Here is an 18976-nt window from a genome sequence, read left to right as displayed (position 1 = left end):
CCAGCAACTCCTTTGACTGGTTATCTTTAAGCGCCTGCAGAAAAAATAGATGTTGCATATTTTGCAACATCACTTTTTAAGCAGGATACAAAATTGCAAAACATCAAAGATAATCTCAAAATGACCAAATACAAGAATAACAAATAAATACTTATGAAGCAACATCAGCTGAAACAAATTCAACAAAGCAGAATCCTCTATGTGAACCATCGTCATGTGTTGGAAAACGGACATCAACAACACCAGCATCCTCAAAAAAAAACATTTCCTGCAAACATTAGTATTAGAACACCAGCTGCAAAAAAAAAGGTTTAATGTAATGTGTAAAGTGAAGCCAAAACTTACACATCGTCAGATTCAGCATTCCAGGAGCTCTGCCCGGCATATGTTAATAGGGAAGTAGAGTAAGTTTAAACATGAATAAAAGTTCAAAAAAAAAGGAAAAAATATAAAGTCAAAGAGCTCCACTAGAGGACTACTCTTCAGGTAAGATCTCCTTGAACCTCTTGGCTCCTGCCAGACACCAGGTCCGCGCTTTCTCCTTGATTTTCGAAATTAAGCTTTCCGAAGTGTATATATGGACATGCAGCCCGGCCTCGTGAGCCCGGCAGAGGCCCAATATTTTGGCCCGGCCCAAGCATGGCCCGGCACGGTAACTAGCGGGCCTGGGCTGGCACGGCTCGGAGGAGCATGCCATGCCTGGGCCACACCGTGGGCTGGCCCGGCCCGGTAAAAGAAGGGAGGCCCGTTAGTGGCCTGTTGTAGTTACTAATTGTTTCTCTAATTTTTTTTAATAGTACCATGTCATCAAAAAATATCCTTTTCACAATGATAAAAGAAAGAAAAAAACAAATAGATAATCTTCCTATTAAGGAATGTTAGAAAAGATTTTAAGATAATTTAATATGTATACAAATTGGCCTAGTATTTTCTTAGTATTTGGTGGTCCTTGGATCAACCCGGCCTGCTAAAAAGGTCGAGCTCATTGGGCCGGCCCAACGGGCCGTGCTTGGGCTGGAGGCTAGGCCCACGTGCCAGATAGACACGACGTGCCTTGTTGGCCCGACCCCCATCAGGCCGAGTCAGCCCAGCCCGGCCCGGCCTATTGCCTCAGAGAGCAAAAATAGCGCAAACAAGTTTTACATGCGCATACTGGAAGGGCAGATTTGCTTTGAATGTGCATGCCTGTACGCCGGAAGGGTGGAAAAGAAGCGTGAAACGCAGAGCGGACAGACACCGAACAGACTATCCTAGAAACACAACGCGCAGTAATTAAGGTGCTCCTTGGACCTTGGTATTTGCATTTTTTGAGTTAAGACATTCTACTACCACCAAACCTAATAGAGCTGGGATCTCCAAATACAGGAGATGCCTCTGCCTATTACAGCTCGCTGACCTAATAATGCCTCTACCCCCTTCCTTTTTCCTCCAAGCCACACACAAGCAGTTAGGAGACCGTTACATAAATATATATTCTATAACGGGCATCAGCAGCCAACACAAATGTACTTATGCTAATCAGAATCTGAGGCAACGTCTAGTATCACTCTCGGTCGAACTGAACGTCGCTGCTGCAGTGGTGACCTCTCTCCGGTGCACTCGTCTTCCTTTGCACTTCCGACAAGTGAACCTGCACACAAGAAGAAATTAAATATTACATCTTCTTACAGGGACAAAAAGAAGAGGCATGGTTACCAAATAAATTATATAGCAACTCAAAAGTGCCACAAGCCACAGATTCCAGTACGTTTGGCAGTGGCAAAGTGGTGGTGATACATATATCAAGAAAAAACATTGTAATGAACAGATAATAACAACAACAAATCACATGAAAGCAAAAGGAGTGAAGACTTCTTCCATACCATTTAAAGCTGTTATTCTGTCTCCAGGATTGCTCCTTTTCTTAGATGCAATCTTGGCACTAGTTAAATCTTCGTCAGAGACACTAATGCTGACAGCTGTCCATTTGTCAGAATGGACATCACCACATGTTTGAGTGTCTGCTCCCAGGTTAGCAAGACCCATGGCACTATCTCTTTCACTTAATGAACAAGGTTGCAATGCGCCATCATCCCCATCTTCCACCAGGTTTGCTGGTACCCCCAAATCAGCCCCAGAAACTGAGCCTGGCATAGATTGATCATTGGCAGGGTAGTTTTCCACTTCACCTGAATTATCTGTTGCCTTTGTACTGGTATCAAGTATCTGGGAAGTAGGATCATCTCGGGGACTCCCAGGACATTCCCAAAAGGACAATCCCAGGTCACCAAAACCTTCTTTTACTGCAAGAAATGAGCTTTCCTTTGGGCATTCAACAGTTTGTTCGCTACACACTCCTAAATTTTCAGGTGTGTTAATTGAAAACAGATTTCCAGTGTCATGTGTTGAGCCACAGTTCACAGCACCAGGAGACAACACCATGACATCATCATCTGAGTCACTCAAAACTATTATATCCTGTCCTGTTGATGCTGAAGGACCATTTTCATCTGAGGATGAAGAACCAAGATCATGGACATGAGTTGTAGGATCACCATTTGTTGCTGGCTCTAAATTATAACCTTCATTTGCAATGTTTGTATCACCAATATTGCTTGAGAGAGTGATGTCATTTTTGTTTTCATTGTATCTTGAATGGTCATTACCAGAAGATCGCACCAGATCAGCATCCCCTAACTTGCTAATTTCCCACTGGCCTTTGCTTTTTTTCCTAAGTCCCAAATTAAGACATCCCACCTCTTCAGACAGCGGCTCTTCTTTAACCTCATGCTTTACAATGCAAATTTCAGGTTTGGCTGCTGTATCTGTGGCCACACAGAGAGTACCATCTGGTTGATGCCACTGTATAAGGTCCTTTAGTTCAGCTCTGCCCTTAACTCTCCAGGAACCATCAGGCTTGACATCAATTTCAGACGTATCATCTCTGCAGCTTTTGATCTGTATCACCAATAAGCAACAAATCAGCAACAATACACACCTGAAAATGTAGACATGAAAAGTTAAAGACATTATTTCATCGCCACTATAAACTCACCAAAGAAGTGATGCGATTGAAGTAAGGATCAATTATTATGTTCTCTAGAGAGTAATTCTTCAGGCAAATTGGACATTGCCACTGCAAGCAAGGAAACGAAGTTGATTTAGATAAAGATGAAACAAGATTTAGCCAATATGATCAAGAAGATGAGGTAAAGTTGTATTGAGTCCAAATAGTCAAACCTTTCGGGAACGTTGGTTTATTTCAATAAAAGCTTCTAAATCAAAACAACCCATGTGAGCACAGGGCTTGAACCTACCAGCAATCTGGATCCTTGAAGCAGTCATCTGTCACAAGATTAAAAAAACAGATTAAAAGAAAAAAAATGGGTGACTTTCTGTGAAGGAATGCAAAGAAAACAGGCCCTGTTTGGCACAAGCTTAAACTCATGCACAAGTTGATTTATGGAAAAAGCTATGAGAAGCAACTGCTGGGGAAAACTAAATGTTTGGCAACCCTTTCACTGATACTTTTCCTATAGGACCCACATATTGACTTCAGTAGAAGGGGAGAGCTCATCCTCATCCGCTCTTGTCCGTACCCTCTCGCTCAACCTTGGCCTCCGCTCTGCACAGCTGCCCTGACATAGTGTGCCCTATGGTGGCCAGCAGCGAACAAGCATGCCTCAGCTCAGCTTCTTCATGCTAGCAAGTAGTGCGTCCCACCGTCCATCATAAGCAGAAGAGCCACTCACAAAACAAGTGCCTTCCTCTGCTCCAGAACTGCTGTCACCATCCACCTGGAATTCACCTCTGCTCCTTGTTCTCCATTGACCAAACCAGATCAAGACCACCAGCCTCTGCATCTCCGTTTCTTTCCCATCGATTCAAGCAGCAACTCCTCCACCACTTCATCTCTTTCTCACCCAGATAGGCAAGTACCAGGGTGAGCTGCACCCAAATCCAGTCCGACTCCACTCCTAGATGGTGAAAGCAGCAACTCCTCCACCACTCTATCCTTCCAATCTTTGCTCCTTTCTTCTTCCTAATTTGCAGATTGACACCACAAACACCAACCCATAACTTGAGCACAACCACCTCTCAGTTTGTCCTCCCTCCAATCCAAGCTTCAGCCCCAGGCAGCAGCTCCTGCACCTGGACCACAGCAGCCAGAGTTCCAAGGTGCGGAGGTGCCCCCTTCAAGCCGCTGAGACACTTTATGGCTGGGACACGCCTCGACACTGGAGGTGTGGCAATGTGCAGAGGTGGTAGAGGGGAGGCACAGAGGGGAAGAAGGAGCGAGGCAGCCAAGAGGAAGTGGATGCGTAGCAGGGGGGAAGGGGGTGGTGGAAGAAGCAGGTATATTTTTCTGCAAGCTGCTCGCGAACCATGGCAAGGAGAATCGGGCTTTTACATGTAACAAAAGCAATGGAGAAGCGCTGCCCTAAAAAGTTTTGCATTTGTGAAGAGAAGCGGCTTTTTTCTGAGAAGCACTGTTGCCACACAGGGCCTACCATCAAACATATTGTTCCAAATATGGTGGTCACGGAAAAAGCGTATGCCTTAACAGAAATATAACATATATGGTGACCTTAGGATAAGTAACCCTAAGCCTAAAAAGTCATCAGCTCACAGCTGCAGCATAGAGAATAACTTCTGGTGGCAAATACTAATAATTGAACAAAATTTTGGCTTCAACAATATTACAATGTATTAGACAGGCACATGGGCCTAGAGCCCAGTATACACAGGCTTGTGCTGCCATGGACCCTGAGTCCAGTGCGCACCTATAGGTTGAGTCGAAACAGGCAATGATATTGGTGATTGGTTCAGATCCTATATAAGCCAACCCTGTTATCCTTGCCTATATGAACATGTATCATGTTCTCCCATACCTACTAATTCCATCAATCTCGCTTTCATTTTTGTCAGGTTTAATAGGCATATTAGAGCAATTGGCCATTTTTATAATTAGTCCATCAAGGATATAAAGCATCCACAGTAATAGCCAGATTGCTTACAGGGCACCGAAGATTCATGGAGACAGAATCAGCCACAACTTCGATATCACTATCACTGTCTGCATTATTTGCCTCAGCTCCACCACCAACACAGCGACGCACACGAGCAAGGGCATCATCAAAATTTTCACCATCTTGTTCCTTTGGCACCAAATTTAGGACCTGCCCACTATCAAAGTTTCAAAAACTAGAAACAATAAAAATGAATCAGGATTCAAGATTCAGGTGTTCAGCACTTTCTAGGTACCAGCTTGTGGCAGTAGTACTGTAGTAGTAATACAAACAGCCAGTTTATAGTCCTTTCCTTTTTTTTGGTGGGGTTTCCTTCTTTTTTTTTTGGTGGGGGGCATGGGTGGGTGATCATTCTCTGATTAGTTTTTTCACTACAAAACACAGATCCTAACAAAGGGTAACAGGGAATTGGAATTTTGCTATAACACCAAACATACAAGTTCCACATAGAATCTGGGCATATAAAACAGCTATCCTCCCAAGGTGGCAAGGCCTTACCATGGAATTCACTCGGAAGATAATCAAAAGTCTAAGACTCTAAACATGGTAAGAATAAAAAAAGAACAGAAAGAAAAGCATCTCAATATTTGTGGTCGATAGAGGAGGGTAAAACTTCTAATATATTAAAAAGCACTGGACATGCCCAAGAACAATAAAAGCCATCTGAAAGTGTTTGCCGATGCCTATCCACGTTCTTAAAAGGCGCACATGAAGCACGACTGATTCACATATCCTTGCCCAGTAAAATATGTGTGTCTTGAATCTTGAGAGTGTAGTGCTTAACAATGGACTATATACTAAAAATCCCACCTGTTCTAGAGATCTCCTCTTGGCAATTCTGATACCCAAACAGAAAGTACGAGAGTCATTTCTCGACAGAGAAATCTTGTTAGGTCCCTCCTTCAGGAAATCTGTTAACTGGGAACATAGAAATGTTCAAGGTCAAAAGGAGATATAATATACAATACAAAACTGTAGCTGATGAATGCAGGAAGATGATGTAAAACGTCCAGTGCCTTAGCAAAAAATAAACAGAATAGCAAGCTTCAAAACAAAAAAGACTTACTAGTGGACCATCGTCTCTACCATTGGCCCCTAACTTTTGTTGGGGTTGCCTGTTAACCACCCTAACATAAATACCTGACAAAGCAAGAATTACCAACAGGAATAGTTCAGATATAATATAATTGAGCTTACTGTCAGAATAGCTACCAGAGCTATCATAACTACAGCTAAGGATGTAAAATACTATTTTGCTAAACTGCAGGTATAAGTACAAGTAAAAGCACAAGTCATAAACCATAGACTGAGGTGCATATACAAATCAACCCATAACAAGCCCACCAAGAAAAGGAGAAAAGCATCACTGACTGTGCAACAAAAGATGAATCAACTGTTATTTGGACTTGATCTGATTCAGACTGGGGTGTTTGGTTCTGCCTCTTCCTTTTGTTATACAAAATGAAGCAATCTGTTCAACCATTTTGTTGCTCGGGACTCATATATCAACATTGTTATCCAAAGTACAATTATCTCATGTTTCTTCCTATAAATAACATAAGGAGTAAAGACGACTGCACAAATCATGTAAGCTACGGCAGCAACACATAATGGAGGAGGCTGTTCATTTTATGTAATCCAGCAAATAAAAGTAAAGCTCACATCATTCACATGTATTCATGCAATTAACAGATGTAAGAGCATCTCCGGCAGTTCCCCAATCTCATCCCCCATCCACATAAAACTGCCATATTGGGGAGATGTGGTTGATTTGTTGCTCCAGCAGCTCCCCAACATGGCCCCCTTTTTTTGGTGGTTAGCAATAAACTCCTCTTCCCTAAAATAAAGGACGAGTTGGATCTCCCCCAATACAGTGGGGCCAACATTAACTGCCACTTCTTCGGTTCTTCCTCTCTGCACAGCCATGTCGCTCGAGAAATCCAGCTAGGGATGGCACAGCCGGGCAGCGTGGTGGATGGGGCCAGGGCCATGGCTCGCCGCGGCGGTGGCCGGGGTCGGTGAATGCCTCTACGCACGAGCAGGAAGGAGTTCGACCGCATGAGCGCCTCTATGTGTGCGGAAAGAAGACTTACGAGGGAGAAAATGAAAGAAAAAATTGTAACATGACATGTGGGTCCCATGTATTTGGGGAGATTATTGGTGATCTGCTGGAGCATCTTCCCAATAGTCTGAAAAAACATTTGTCAATCAGGTTGTAGGCTCTTGCATTTTTCTTGAAAACAGGAAGCAAAAAAGCGATAGTTTGACAAGGTTTCATTTCATTAGAGTCAATCAGGTAAAAATCTGTACTTGTATAGACAAGTCAATGTGAACAAAAATATTATGGACTCACCTAAAAGTGTCCTCCACTAGTTTGACCACTGATTTTGTCTTTGGTAAACCATTCGCTTCTGAGGCTACAAGAATAAAGCTGAAATTATTTCTCATGCTGGAAAAATAATAATGCAAAGCAATAAGTTTTGGAGACAAAGAAGGAATGTACCTTGATCTTGCTGACTCAGCAATACTGGCATAACCCTGTCCACTAGATCCTGCAAACCAAACCGGGAACACCAAGACCACCTGGCTCATAAGTAATAGCATCCAAATCCGCCCCAAGAAAGAATACTAAAAAGGCACATAGATGATTGCGTTGGTGAATTTCAGCATATGCTTAAGATAGTGGCCTTAAGAAACCGATGTCATTCCGAAGTTTTTAACAGAATAACAGGGAGCAGTGGGTAATGGATGTTGATTGTGAATACAGTCTGTAAAGGAGGTTGCAGGGGGCAAACCTGCTTCCTTCCTTGCTTGGAAAGTGCAAGCTGATCCAGGACATCCTTGAGCTCTTTTATTCTGAAGTGGCTCAAGTTGGTCTAGAATGAAGCAAGCATTAGTAGAGCAAATGTTAGCAGGGCACATTAGCACAGGATCTGGAAATGACACGGTGAAACAGTTTGGCGGGGACACTAAGCAGCTACAGTAGTACATACATTACTAGATTGTGGGCAAAACAGTGAGGGAACTGAATTTGGGAGTGGTAGCAATGCGAGTGGCGGCACTAGGGTACGGGAGGGAATGAATGAAGGCGATGGAGGGATTTAGGTAGCTCGACAAGGGCGAAAGGAGATGGGAGGGAGTCCGTACCTTGCAAGCGGCTAGCACGGGGTCGTCCGGCGACGCCATGTTGGCAAGGAAGCAAGGCCTTGTTCCTCCGGTCCGGCGGGCGGGCGGAGTGGACTCGGGTGTTCGAGAGAAGCGGTGGCGGACCGGGCCGCCCTACCTAACCTCGGCGGCAAAATTTTTGCAGCGAGAACCAGGTGGCGGCGGTGTTCTTTGTGCGTGCTTGCGTCGAGTGGAGGAAGACGAAGGAAGGAAGGCACGCGCTCGCGCTCGCGCTCGCGCTGTGCAGGTAGCTGAGGTGGAGACCTTCTTGGGCTGCCTAAGTGCTTTGGCCCAAATTAGCTTTTTTTTTTTGTTTTTGTCTCAACCCCAACCGGGCCTTGGGCCTGCTGCTGGTGATATGATAGCTGGAGCACCTTTTTTTCATAAGATAAGAAACGGATCGGAGGATGATATGGCTTGTGGCATCCTCTTCTTCTTTGGTGGGCCTTGTTTAATTCCAAACAAAATTCAAAAATATTTCCCATCACATCAAATCTTATAGTACATGTATAAACTATTAAATATATATAAAAAGATAATTAATTACACAGTTTGTCTATAAATCATGATATTAATAAAAGTGCGCCAAATTCAAAAACTTTTCGGTCTGGCATATAATTCACTTTGTGTCATATCACGTGCATACATACAGTACATTAGATTGCACCACTTTAATTTCGAAATATAAAGTAAAGTGTATGTCATGTGGAGATTTTACTTTACTTTATATTTCGATTGCACCCCCTCTTGGAGGCCACCCCATTGGGAATCAGTCGCGTGGTGAGCCACGAGAGATTCGTTCCTAGCCTTGGCGGCGGTTGGCCTTGACTAGGTCACGTGTGCGTGTGGAGGGCAACAGGCTGCGCGCATGGCTCGATCCTCCTCCGGTGGGTGTGCTCCTCCAGCGGCGGGCGTCGGCACGGCCGAGGCCGGATCTGGCGTCAGGGTGGCCAGATTCGGCCGGTGGCAGCAAGGGCGGATCCGGTGAAGGACGCCGACAACGAGCAACGGCGATAGCGGCGGGCGTGGATGGGCTCGGCGGGCCTGTCCATGGATTTTTTTTTCCTTCTTTTATTTTTTATTCGATTAACCGTGGTGGGTAGACAACCGTCTCGGAAAATAGGCCATTTATCGTGACCTTTGTTTCGAGGCGGTTACAAAAACCGCCTCGGTTAATCATTTTTGCCCGTCTCCATTAAAAATAATGTAGTAGTGGCATGGCTTGATCCTCAGCTTCCTCTCCCCATCTGTTGGCAACTACGCTTCGGTTGGTCCTCTGCTTCCTCCCCGCACCACACCGGCCAGCTTTAGGCCTCCATGGAAGATCCTAGGTATCTGCTTTTTCTTTAATCTCTGAAACATGTGCTTCACTGCAGTGTGGAATAGCATCAATGTCTAGATCTATTAACCTGCTGCTGTGATTTGTAGGCTAAATCACAGAGAGTTGAAAGTTGTAGCAGCCATGCCCAAATCAATGATTTTGATGTACAACAACTAGAACAGGAAGGGGAAGGGGAAGGGGAAGGGGAAGAGGAAGGAGAAAGATAGAGGTCGTGCCCATGCTGCACGTCCCGCGCTGCCATGAGCTAGCTTAGGACACTGGGAACCAGCAGTGCTGCCACCGCATCATGCCTGGTCAGCTAGAGTTAGAGATTTAGGAATGAGGATTATAGAATTGACTCCCACTCATGTTTCATTCACTCACATGAAAAAAAATACTTTTATTATACATGCTGTCATGTATACCTGGGCATGCAGCCCGAGCCCGTGAGCACGGCCCGAAGCCCGTCATTTTGGCCCGGCCCTAGCCCGGCCCGGCCCGAAGGTCATTGGGCCCGGGCTGGCACGGCACGGGGCTGCAGGCCGTGCTTGGGCCGCACTTCAGGCCCGCGGGCCGGCACGGCCCGGCCCGCCAAATAACAACATTGTATAAAATAACTCATTTTGATATCTAAATCTATTCTCTACATCTGTCATATGTATTTGAATGTGTTCTTTATACTGATGAAGTGATGAATTGATGAATGTGTTTGAAATATGCTTTTAAATCTGTGTTTATTGATATGTTATTGTTCAACGGGCTATGGGCTGGCCCGGCCTGACGGGCCCGCCCGGTACGCAAAATGGCCCACGGGCCCGTGCCTGGGCCGGAGGTCAGGCCCGCAGGCCGGTAAGGCACGGCCCGCAGGGCACGACGGGCCCCCTCGGCCCGTTGCCCAGGTATACTGTCATGTGCATATTCCGATTTATCTTGGAAAAGAGTTTAGAAACAAGATATGATTTGTACTAATATTTGGTGACATGAGTCAATATGTATGTGGTCTGAAGATAAATAATTACGTTCTCATTTACAGAAACAATAAAATAGAATAATTTCGGTAATCGAGCTAACATAGAACCTGTGTGGAAAAATAAATACAAAGATAGATTAAAAAGAATGAGAGAGAAATTTTATTTGCTAAATATAGAAATGCTAATATATTTGATATATATATATATATATATATATATATACTTATTGTATAAAAAAATTAGATATTCCTGGAAATACCCTATGCATCCGCCCATGGGAAGGAGAAGGAAAGAGGGTTAGGAGAGGCCAAGAATGAGACAAAGTAATAACGACACATGAAAAATTGCTTCTCAATACTATATATAGTTTGGTAACTTTATAAGATAATTATGCTCTTTTCATATAAAGTGTAGGTGCTCTTGGATGGGGATCAACATGGAGAAACTTTTGGGAGGCTTGCTACTTTGTTAGGTTTCAATGGTTGATATTAGCTCACTACTAGTTTTGCCTAGTGAACTCGACTAGTTTCTTAGGCTTGCTAGTTAGCTTCTACTTTTATTTGACATGTCATTTGGACCCCTATGTTGTCTATTTTTATCTAAAAATTGTTCAATTGTGCAATGATTGAATTGTCTAATTTTTTGTCAAAATTGCCAAATGGTAATTTGAAAATAGGGGTAAAAGCACAAATATAAAAATCAGGGGTAAAAGTGCATGGGCATACTTATCCTTTTGTCCAAAAGTTAACACCGTTAAATAAGGACTTCACAGAATATAGGGGCAAAGTCTCCCTTTGCTTTGAAATCACATGCATAATAAAATCACACAATTAAAAAAATGAGGGCAAATTAAATCACCATTTCGTATTAAAAAAATGAGGGCAAATTAAATCACCATTTCGCTTCAAAACAGCGGCACGAATGCTTAAGCCCCTATCATTTGGCCGCATGTCATCAACCATTAGGTACTATTTAGATTATTGGTTGACAGCTCACACAATGACTGGTCTATTGTATTATCAAGATTGATATGAAAGCGTATTACAGACATCATCAGCTGTTATATAGAACAGGGTACATGCATGCCCTTAGATATATAGACATGCCATGCAAACTGCTTGTCAGCTTGCTTTTGCTTGCTCCCTACCTGATATATATATATAGCATGATCAGAACTCACCACTTGCTTCTTGTTGGCCAGTAAGGATATCTACATATATAGTTAGTTTGTTGCATGCAATGCAATGGGCATCCATGTCGATGCACAAGCAAGCATGAGTTAATACTCTGGCAATAAGCCATTAATAGACGGACTAAATTTAGCGACTACCAAACTACATCCTCCATGCATATCATAGCTGAAAATCCTCTTTCGATCCACTAGGGTCTCTCTCTATCTCTGACATATACACACCTTTGTTCTCCCATTCTTCATTATTCGTTGATTCCCCCATCCACCTATCCCTTCCATCTATTCATTACAGGCAAAGGCGCAAGCAATCATTCGAATAATATAATTCATCCGTCGACCAGTGAATTGCATATAGCAGCAACAATGCTAAGTTGGCTCCGACGCTTCCCTAACGATGTGATCCATAGGAAGCAGGGCAATGGCACCACGGGCCGGAGGACCTCCTCCTCCACCTCTTGGAGGAACAAGAGCAACAGCTTCACCGCACGGATCATCCGTTGTGCCTCCTCCGTCGTCGACACAGCCGGCCGCCGACACGACGACGACGACGACGAAGATGATGATTGTCGTCTACCATCGTCGCCTCCTCCTCCAGCACCACCACCAAATGATCATTACAATAATAATGATAACAACAGAAACACCAGTGTCATCCTCGCAGCCAAAGCCTTCTCGTTCCGCGAGCTAGCTGACGCCGCAGGAAACTTTCGGCAAGCCAACTTCCTCGGCGAGGGAGGTTTCGGTCGCGTCTACAAGGGCCGTCTGCATCACATTATTGCTGGTGGTGAGGAGCTTCCAGTGGCCATCAAGCAGCTGGACCGCAACGGCTTCCAGGGCAACAATGAGTTCATGGTGGAGGTGTTGATGCTCAGCATGCTGCACCACCCCAACCTCGTCAGCCTCGTTGGTTACTGCGCCGAGGGCGACCAACGCCTGCTGGTCTACGAGTACATGGCACTAGGATCCCTCGAGGACCACCTGCTATTGCTGCGTGGCGATGCCGATGCCGATGATGGCAGCCACCAGCGACAGCATGGCCCTCTGCCATGGCGCACGAGGATGAAGATCGCGCTCGGCGCCGCGCAGGGCCTAGAGTACCTACATGAAAACACTGTCATCTACCGAGATCTCAAGTCCTCCAACATCCTCCTCGACCAAGACTACAGTCCCAAGCTCTCCGACTTTGGCCTCGCCAAGCTCCTCCCCGCCCCGCGCACTGACTCGTCGTCGTCGAGGAGCAGCAGCAGCAGCAAGGTGATGGGCACGTATGGGTACTGCGCGCCGGAGTACTTGCGGACAGGAAAGCTCAGCGCCAAGTCGGACGTCTATAGCTTTGGGGTTCTACTGCTGGAGCTCATCACCGGCCGGCGAGCCATCGACGCCAGCCGGCCGGACGGCGAGCAAAGCCTTGTGGGATGGGCGGCACGGATATTTGGTGACCCCAAGAGGTTCCATGAGTTGGTGGACCCTCGCTTGGTGATGGCAATGCAATCGCCTACAGCATCAGAGTTGAAGCAGGCCGTTGGTGTGGCATCCATGTGCTTGCAGGAGCACTACGCCCTGCGTCCTGTCATGACCGACGTTGTCATGGCCCTTTCCTTCCTCGCCACTAATGATTCTGCCCCATGCTAGCTAGCTCAAAAATCTCTCATTTCTCTGTGTATGTAAGTTTTGGTTGTTTTTATGTACAAAATGCATGGGAACAAGAATTACATCACAACCTGCTAGTTACTTCTCATGGATTACATAGAATGTTATAAGGATGCGTGCTTATATTGGCTCTTCAAATTGAGAAGCAGTAGTGGCGGAGGGGCGGACATGCATAGAGTGAATTAGGGGGGAGTTGCCAATTGCTTATCATCACCTGCACAAGTTTTAGCCTACCATCCTATATATAGCTAGAGTCGTGTGTCTTTGGCTAATATATATGGGTCATCACCAGGCCTTGTGAGCTTTAATTATTATCATCATAGTAGTAGTCTGTTCACTAATGGACCATCAGACATCAGTCCTTTACAAAAAAAATTTCTCGGACAGGCCTGTAGGGAGGGAGACAGTTTAAACTCGGTTATCCGCCCCGTGAAGTAGGATTAGTGTGTAATTCAAGAGGGAGACAGCTGCTCGCCTGCAGATCAGAGGATGGCCAAACAATTACTTCTGCTCCCTGTGTGTTCGAAACTTGGAAACGGCAGGCCACCTGTTCATGGAATGCAACTTCTCATTACAAGTCTGAGATAGGGTAGCCACCTGGATTAGGGAGCCGTCGATGGCACCAGCAAGCTGGAGTCTGACAGATGACCTCAGACTATGGTTTCTGGACCTCGATATTGGCGATAAGGCGAGAGGGTGTTCACTCCATGATAATGCTAACTTCATGGGAAATTTGGAAAGAGAGGAACAACCGGGTTTTCAATCAAAGATGTAATTCAGCTGTGCAGGTTTTCCAGGCCATTCACGAGGAGGCCAAGGTGTGGATAAGAGCAGGAAACAAGGGGTTGCCTTAGTTGGTCCCAATGGCGACACTGTGTTCTCACTTGGGGCTCCCTGGACCCCATATAGTCTTTGGTACAGGTTTAGATTTAGGTTTAGTAGTTTTTCTCTTGCCTTTCTTTGCTCGATGTTTGCTGGGCTTTGTTGTTTTCTTCTCTTCTTATACTATAATGTAAAGTAGATAGAGTTGACATGACTCTCACACTCGTGCGAAAAGCCTGGCAAAACTTTGAACTCTCTGTACATAATTCCCTACTTCTTATCAATGAAAGTCGGTAACGAATCTTTCGAAAAAAACAAGACAATGGTACGGTGGAGAGCCGTCGAAGTCAGATCGAGACGAGCTAGAGGGTCTAGGGGATCAGAGATGATCCGCGTTGATTTGTTTTCTGAAGCAAGCTAGCGTTACGAGAAACACTAGATTTGCCTAGAGCTTTGAGGTTTGCCGAGAGCTTTCTATCGGGCTCTCGGCAAACAGGTCTTTGCCGAGAGCCAGGCTCTCGGCATAGGCAGACTCTCGGCATACTGAGCTCTTTGCCGAGAGCCTAGCTGGAGCTCTCGACAAAGAGCTTGACGGGGCTAACATAGTTTCCTTTGCCGAGAGCCTCGTTAGGCTCTCGGCAAACTTGGGTCTTTGCCGAGAGCTATGTTTCAGTTCTTGGCAAAGAGAGTTCTTTGCCGAGAGCTAGGGCAAGGCCTCTTGACAATTTTTTTGTTTTTGGCCTCCAAACATTTTCCCTATGCTCCCTAGTTAAAGTTATGGGACATATTCAAATTTGGTATAATTTTATCAATATTTGCTATATTTCTTGTTTTTTTGTTTTAGTGAATTGCTTGAAAAATGTAGGTTAGAACTACAAGTGCATGAAATCACGCGTTTGTATGCATGAAAAGTTGATATTCATGGTACTTACGCTAATTCAAGGCCGTGTGCATGAAAACACCCTAGCTCTCGCACGTTTGCTTCGCGAACCCTGACTTTTGAGACGATGCGGAATAGGTTTTAATTATAGAAAATCCAAATGAGTTCAAATAATCGTGAAACTTGACGAGGTGTCATCATATCACATGTGTAGCTTGTGGTAAAAATTTCAGAAATTTTCATGCACGGCGTCACGTCGGATCCTCAGAAACCTGAACATCGCTGCGTGTGGCATGTACCACAAGAGCCCGGCGTCATCCGACGTCTCTCATTCAGCTTGGACGACCCACACGAGGCGTACACCAATGCAGGCGTTTACAACAAGGTCCCTGCCTACGCGCAGGCGGCAAGGCAGGTCCATGGCCCGGACTACGATCCATCCACCGACGACATTGATGGAGACCTTGTCATGAGGATAGGAGGCGGTAAGAAGCATGGGCGCTACTGGATTGGCAACAACGTCATCGACAGGTCGACTACTACCACCCTCTACCAGATCCGAGCATCGACCACGAGCGTGAGCAACCGCCCGCCCATACGCCCACGGCCGGAGCCGGCACAACACCGGGTCGACGCAATCCAGGTTGTTCATTATTTTTCAATAGTTTTACTTCACATTGCTTTTGTTACCTTTGCATTACTCTAACATTTGATTTTCAATGTTGTAGACTGAGCTCGAAACATCAAGGGCCGAGCAGCAGAGGATGGTCGAGCGGTTGGAGGCTCAAGAGCGCCAGCGAGAGGCCGACCAGCTTGCCCATCAACAACAGATGGCAAAAATGATAGCGTTCCTGCAGTCGATTGGGGCTCAAACGGGTGTAGCCCTGCCAGCTACGCTACTGGCTCCATAGCAACCCCTCATGTATTTACTACTCCTATTAATGATGGCAAAAATGATAGCGTTCCTGCAGCCGATTGGGGCTCAAATGGGTGTAGCCCTGCCAGCTACGCTACTGGCTCTACAACAACCCCTCATGTATTTACTACTCCTATTAATACTCGTGTAAGAAAACTCAAAGACATAAGTAAGTCCTAAACTAGTTATTGCCATCGTCTTGTCTAATAAACTATGTTCTCCTTTGTGCAGCCTCCGTCGGCGGGTTCGAACGCGGCACCTGGCATTTCTCCAACACCTGGCATCTCGCCGACACCTCCAGATGGTGGCTCTCCTGCGGTACGCGGCCTAGGTGTCTCTCCTATCAATTGGGAGCCTTCACAGTGAGTCAGGTCGACTTAGCTTGAGATGCAGTTAGTTTAGAGTATGTGGACTATGTGGTGATGCACTTGTTTTGTTTAAACATGTGAACTTTGTGGAATATGTGGTTATTGAACATGTTGGACTTAGTTTGGATGTATGTGAATTTAGTTTGGAGTATTTGAACTTGTTGTGATGGACAAAGTGATGGAAATGATCATTTTATGTGGATTATGTGGTATATATTGTCATCGATGTCGAATATGTGAGCTATAAGCTCTTGGATGTGAAATATGTGATTTTCTGGAAATATATGTGTGATATGATCATTTCATTAGAAATTGGATGAAAAAACAGAAAAAAAATTTGATCGATTTGCCGAGGAGGGCTCTCAGCAAATCTAGAAAAATGGTGCCTTTGCCGAGAGCCCTCTCGGCAAAGCTGAAGAAAATGGTAGATTTGCCGAGAGCCAGGGCCAGGGCTCTTGGCAAAGGAGCCATCTCCATGGAAAAAAACCCAGCTTTGCCGAGAGCCTCAGACCTGGCTCTCAGCAAAGTGCTTATTAAAAAAAAAAATTACTTTGCCGAGAGCTCAACTGAAAGCTCTCGGCAAAGAGGTTTTCAAAAAAAATACATCTCTTTGCTGAGAGACTCCTGAAGGCTCTCGACAAAGACTTTTTCCAAAAAAAAATTAAATTTCTTTGCTGAGAGCTTGGCCAGGTAGCTCTCGGCAAATCCGCCGTCATCCGCCAATGGCCGTAACAACTACTTTTCTTTGCCGAGAGCTCGAAGAATAGCTCTCGACAAAGACCTCTTTGCTGATAAAAGATGTGTCGACAGGCCTTTGCCGAGAGCCACTCTCAGCAAAGCCTTTGCCGAGCGTCCCAAGCTCCGAGAAAAGCCCCTGTATGCAGTAGTGTAGCAAGGAGAATATGTCCTATATAAAAGAGATAAATTATGAAGAGTATTAATATGTCATATATAAAAGAGATAAATTATGAAAATATATTTGATAATGTGTCATCTGATATCACAAAAGTCCTTCTAACAAACTTGGTGAAAATTAGGATAATTTGAGTAGAAAAAACTGAGAACTTCCACATATTTTGGATTAATTAAAATGGGTAAAAAGATTATTACTAGGTGCCGATAAAGATCTAAGGAATTGTTGTTAAAAGTAAAATTAATAATGACTTGGGGGTGGTGAGTGCACAAGGAGTGACTACATGGTGGTTCCTATCACCTTTTCAACATTTTTAATTGTAGCCCAGACTTTCCCCATCCCTTTCCCTTGGATTGGGTGTCATCTTCTACCTTCTTTCAAAGATAGTACGACATTGTCATGCATGGCCCGCTCCTCCTTATAGTCCCAGTCCTTTATCGGCGGCGTCGATGCTGGTACCCACCCAGCCGTCATCGACCCACGTAGCAATGTAGCATGGCTACAGCAGCTGTCGGGATGCGCCGCCGCCGCGCCACCACATCCGGCAGGGGGGTGTTTTCTCTGGTGGTGACAGGAGCACCATGCTCTACTTCTACACAGATGAGGCGCCAGTCCTGCGCCTCTCACCCACCATGCCACCATGGTGCTCTCATCATGTCGCTCTGTTTATTGGCCTCGTCACTGCCCTCCACATCTTCGGCAAACTCTACCGCTCCCACACTGCTGCACAGCATGCATATGATCTGATCGCTCTTGCTTCCTCGGACTGGATCAGAGTACCAAATTAGACGGTTTTTATGATGAATTAAGTATGATGAAATGCCCTGATTGTCATTGTCATTGTGTTGCCGAGCTTTGCTTGATCCTTCTTTTCTCATATTAGATCTGCAGATGAATGAATGAAACCCTACATGTCAACTTAATTATTCCTTTCCCTTCCTTATGCATTGTGCCTAGTTTCTTCTAATTTTGCATGTGAGATCACTACATGTGCATCTTCCTAGCTTAGATGTGCTCTGGCGTCTATTGCTTCATTAATTACTTGTTGCATCTGCCTGGTACTTGGCATCAGTACCAAATAGAAAGAGACTCTTAATGAGAGTGTCATTACAAGCCAACTTAATGACACTCTTTCTATTTGTTCTTCCCTTGAGAGTTACTACTCCTAGATAAAAATAAGAAATATATCGAATTTATTCTAATTTTGTTTGTGAGTCCACTGTATGTGAATCGTCCTGTCAATCTTCTAGCTCCAGTGTCTATTGCTGCATTAATACTTGCTACACCAGCTTGTTACTTGGTATTATATTACCTAATTTTCGGATTGTTTGCTTTGCCCTACTGATTAAGCCCTGTAATTCTTGCTTCACCATAGATCTGCCTTTACTATGATTATTTTGTTTATATTGAGCTTAATCATGCTTTTTTTTTTCTGGTATGAGACATCAAAGATGTTATTATGATTATTTTGCCCTCTTTAGTTACTGTGATTTATCATGTTCTAGTTATCTGCTAGTATGCGCACAACTGTTTAGCTCTCCCTTGATTTGGCATTGGGTGCTGCATTAGCGTTGAAATTACTGTGTTTGTATTTTAACAGGTGCAGGTGAGTGAATGCTGGAAAATGTCACATGAGCAGAGGATTTGAAGTTGTCTGATGACTGATGATTTGACAGGAGAGGAGAAGGTTGGTGCACTTGAGAAAACAAAATAAGTGAAGAAGGGAAATTTGGCAGGAGCATTTTTTTTGGTTTAAACTTTGGGTTTAA

The 18976-nt window shown here is 44.8% G+C and overlaps 2 protein-coding genes across 2 annotated transcripts; one reads left to right on the top strand and one right to left on the bottom strand.

Moving 5' to 3' along the window:
- Nucleotides 1269-8380, bottom strand: LOC8079955 (E3 SUMO-protein ligase SIZ2). The gene is made up of 12 exons (XM_002448810.2): nt 8157-8380; nt 7805-7885; nt 7513-7561; nt 7363-7426; nt 7103-7198; nt 6076-6331; nt 5820-5927; nt 4998-5159; nt 3220-3324; nt 3035-3115; nt 1863-2937; nt 1269-1630 (listed from the first exon to the last, which is right to left on the bottom strand). Exons 1-12 carry the CDS (start codon nt 8193-8195, stop codon nt 1515-1517), a joined length of 2232 nt encoding a protein of 743 aa, XP_002448855.2. The 5' UTR covers nt 8196-8380; the 3' UTR covers nt 1269-1514.
- On the top strand, nt 11888-13403 carry LOC8067569 (probable serine/threonine-protein kinase PBL7). Its single transcript, XM_021460685.1, has one exon. The coding sequence runs from the start codon at nt 12022-12024 to the stop codon at nt 13288-13290; it is 1269 nt and encodes a 422-aa protein (XP_021316360.1). The 5' UTR covers nt 11888-12021; the 3' UTR covers nt 13291-13403.

Source organism: Sorghum bicolor, chromosome 5, assembly GCF_000003195.3.
Source record: "Sorghum bicolor cultivar BTx623 chromosome 5, Sorghum_bicolor_NCBIv3, whole genome shotgun sequence".
Lineage (NCBI taxonomy): Eukaryota > Viridiplantae > Streptophyta > Magnoliopsida > Poales > Poaceae > Sorghum > Sorghum bicolor.
This window is presented reverse-complemented; position numbering and strand designations above follow the sequence as displayed.

Excerpts from the sequence above, each read along its gene's own strand:
- LOC8079955 (XM_002448810.2), bottom strand. The coding sequence starts at position 8,195 with ATGGCGTCGCCGGACGACCCCGTGCTAGCCGCTTGCAAG. Across the intron at positions 7,562-7,804 it reads CCAAGCAAGGAAGGAAGCAG|GATCTAGTGGACAGGGTTAT; the intron begins GTTTGCCCCCTG and ends TTTGGTTTGCAG. Across the intron at positions 6,332-7,102 it reads TTTCTTTCATTTTCTCCCTC|TGTATATGCACCTCAGTCTA; the intron begins GTAAGTCTTCTT and ends TATGGGTTGATT.
- LOC8067569 (XM_021460685.1), top strand. The coding sequence starts at position 12,022 with ATGCTAAGTTGGCTCCGACGCTTCCCTAACGATGTGATCCATAGGAAG.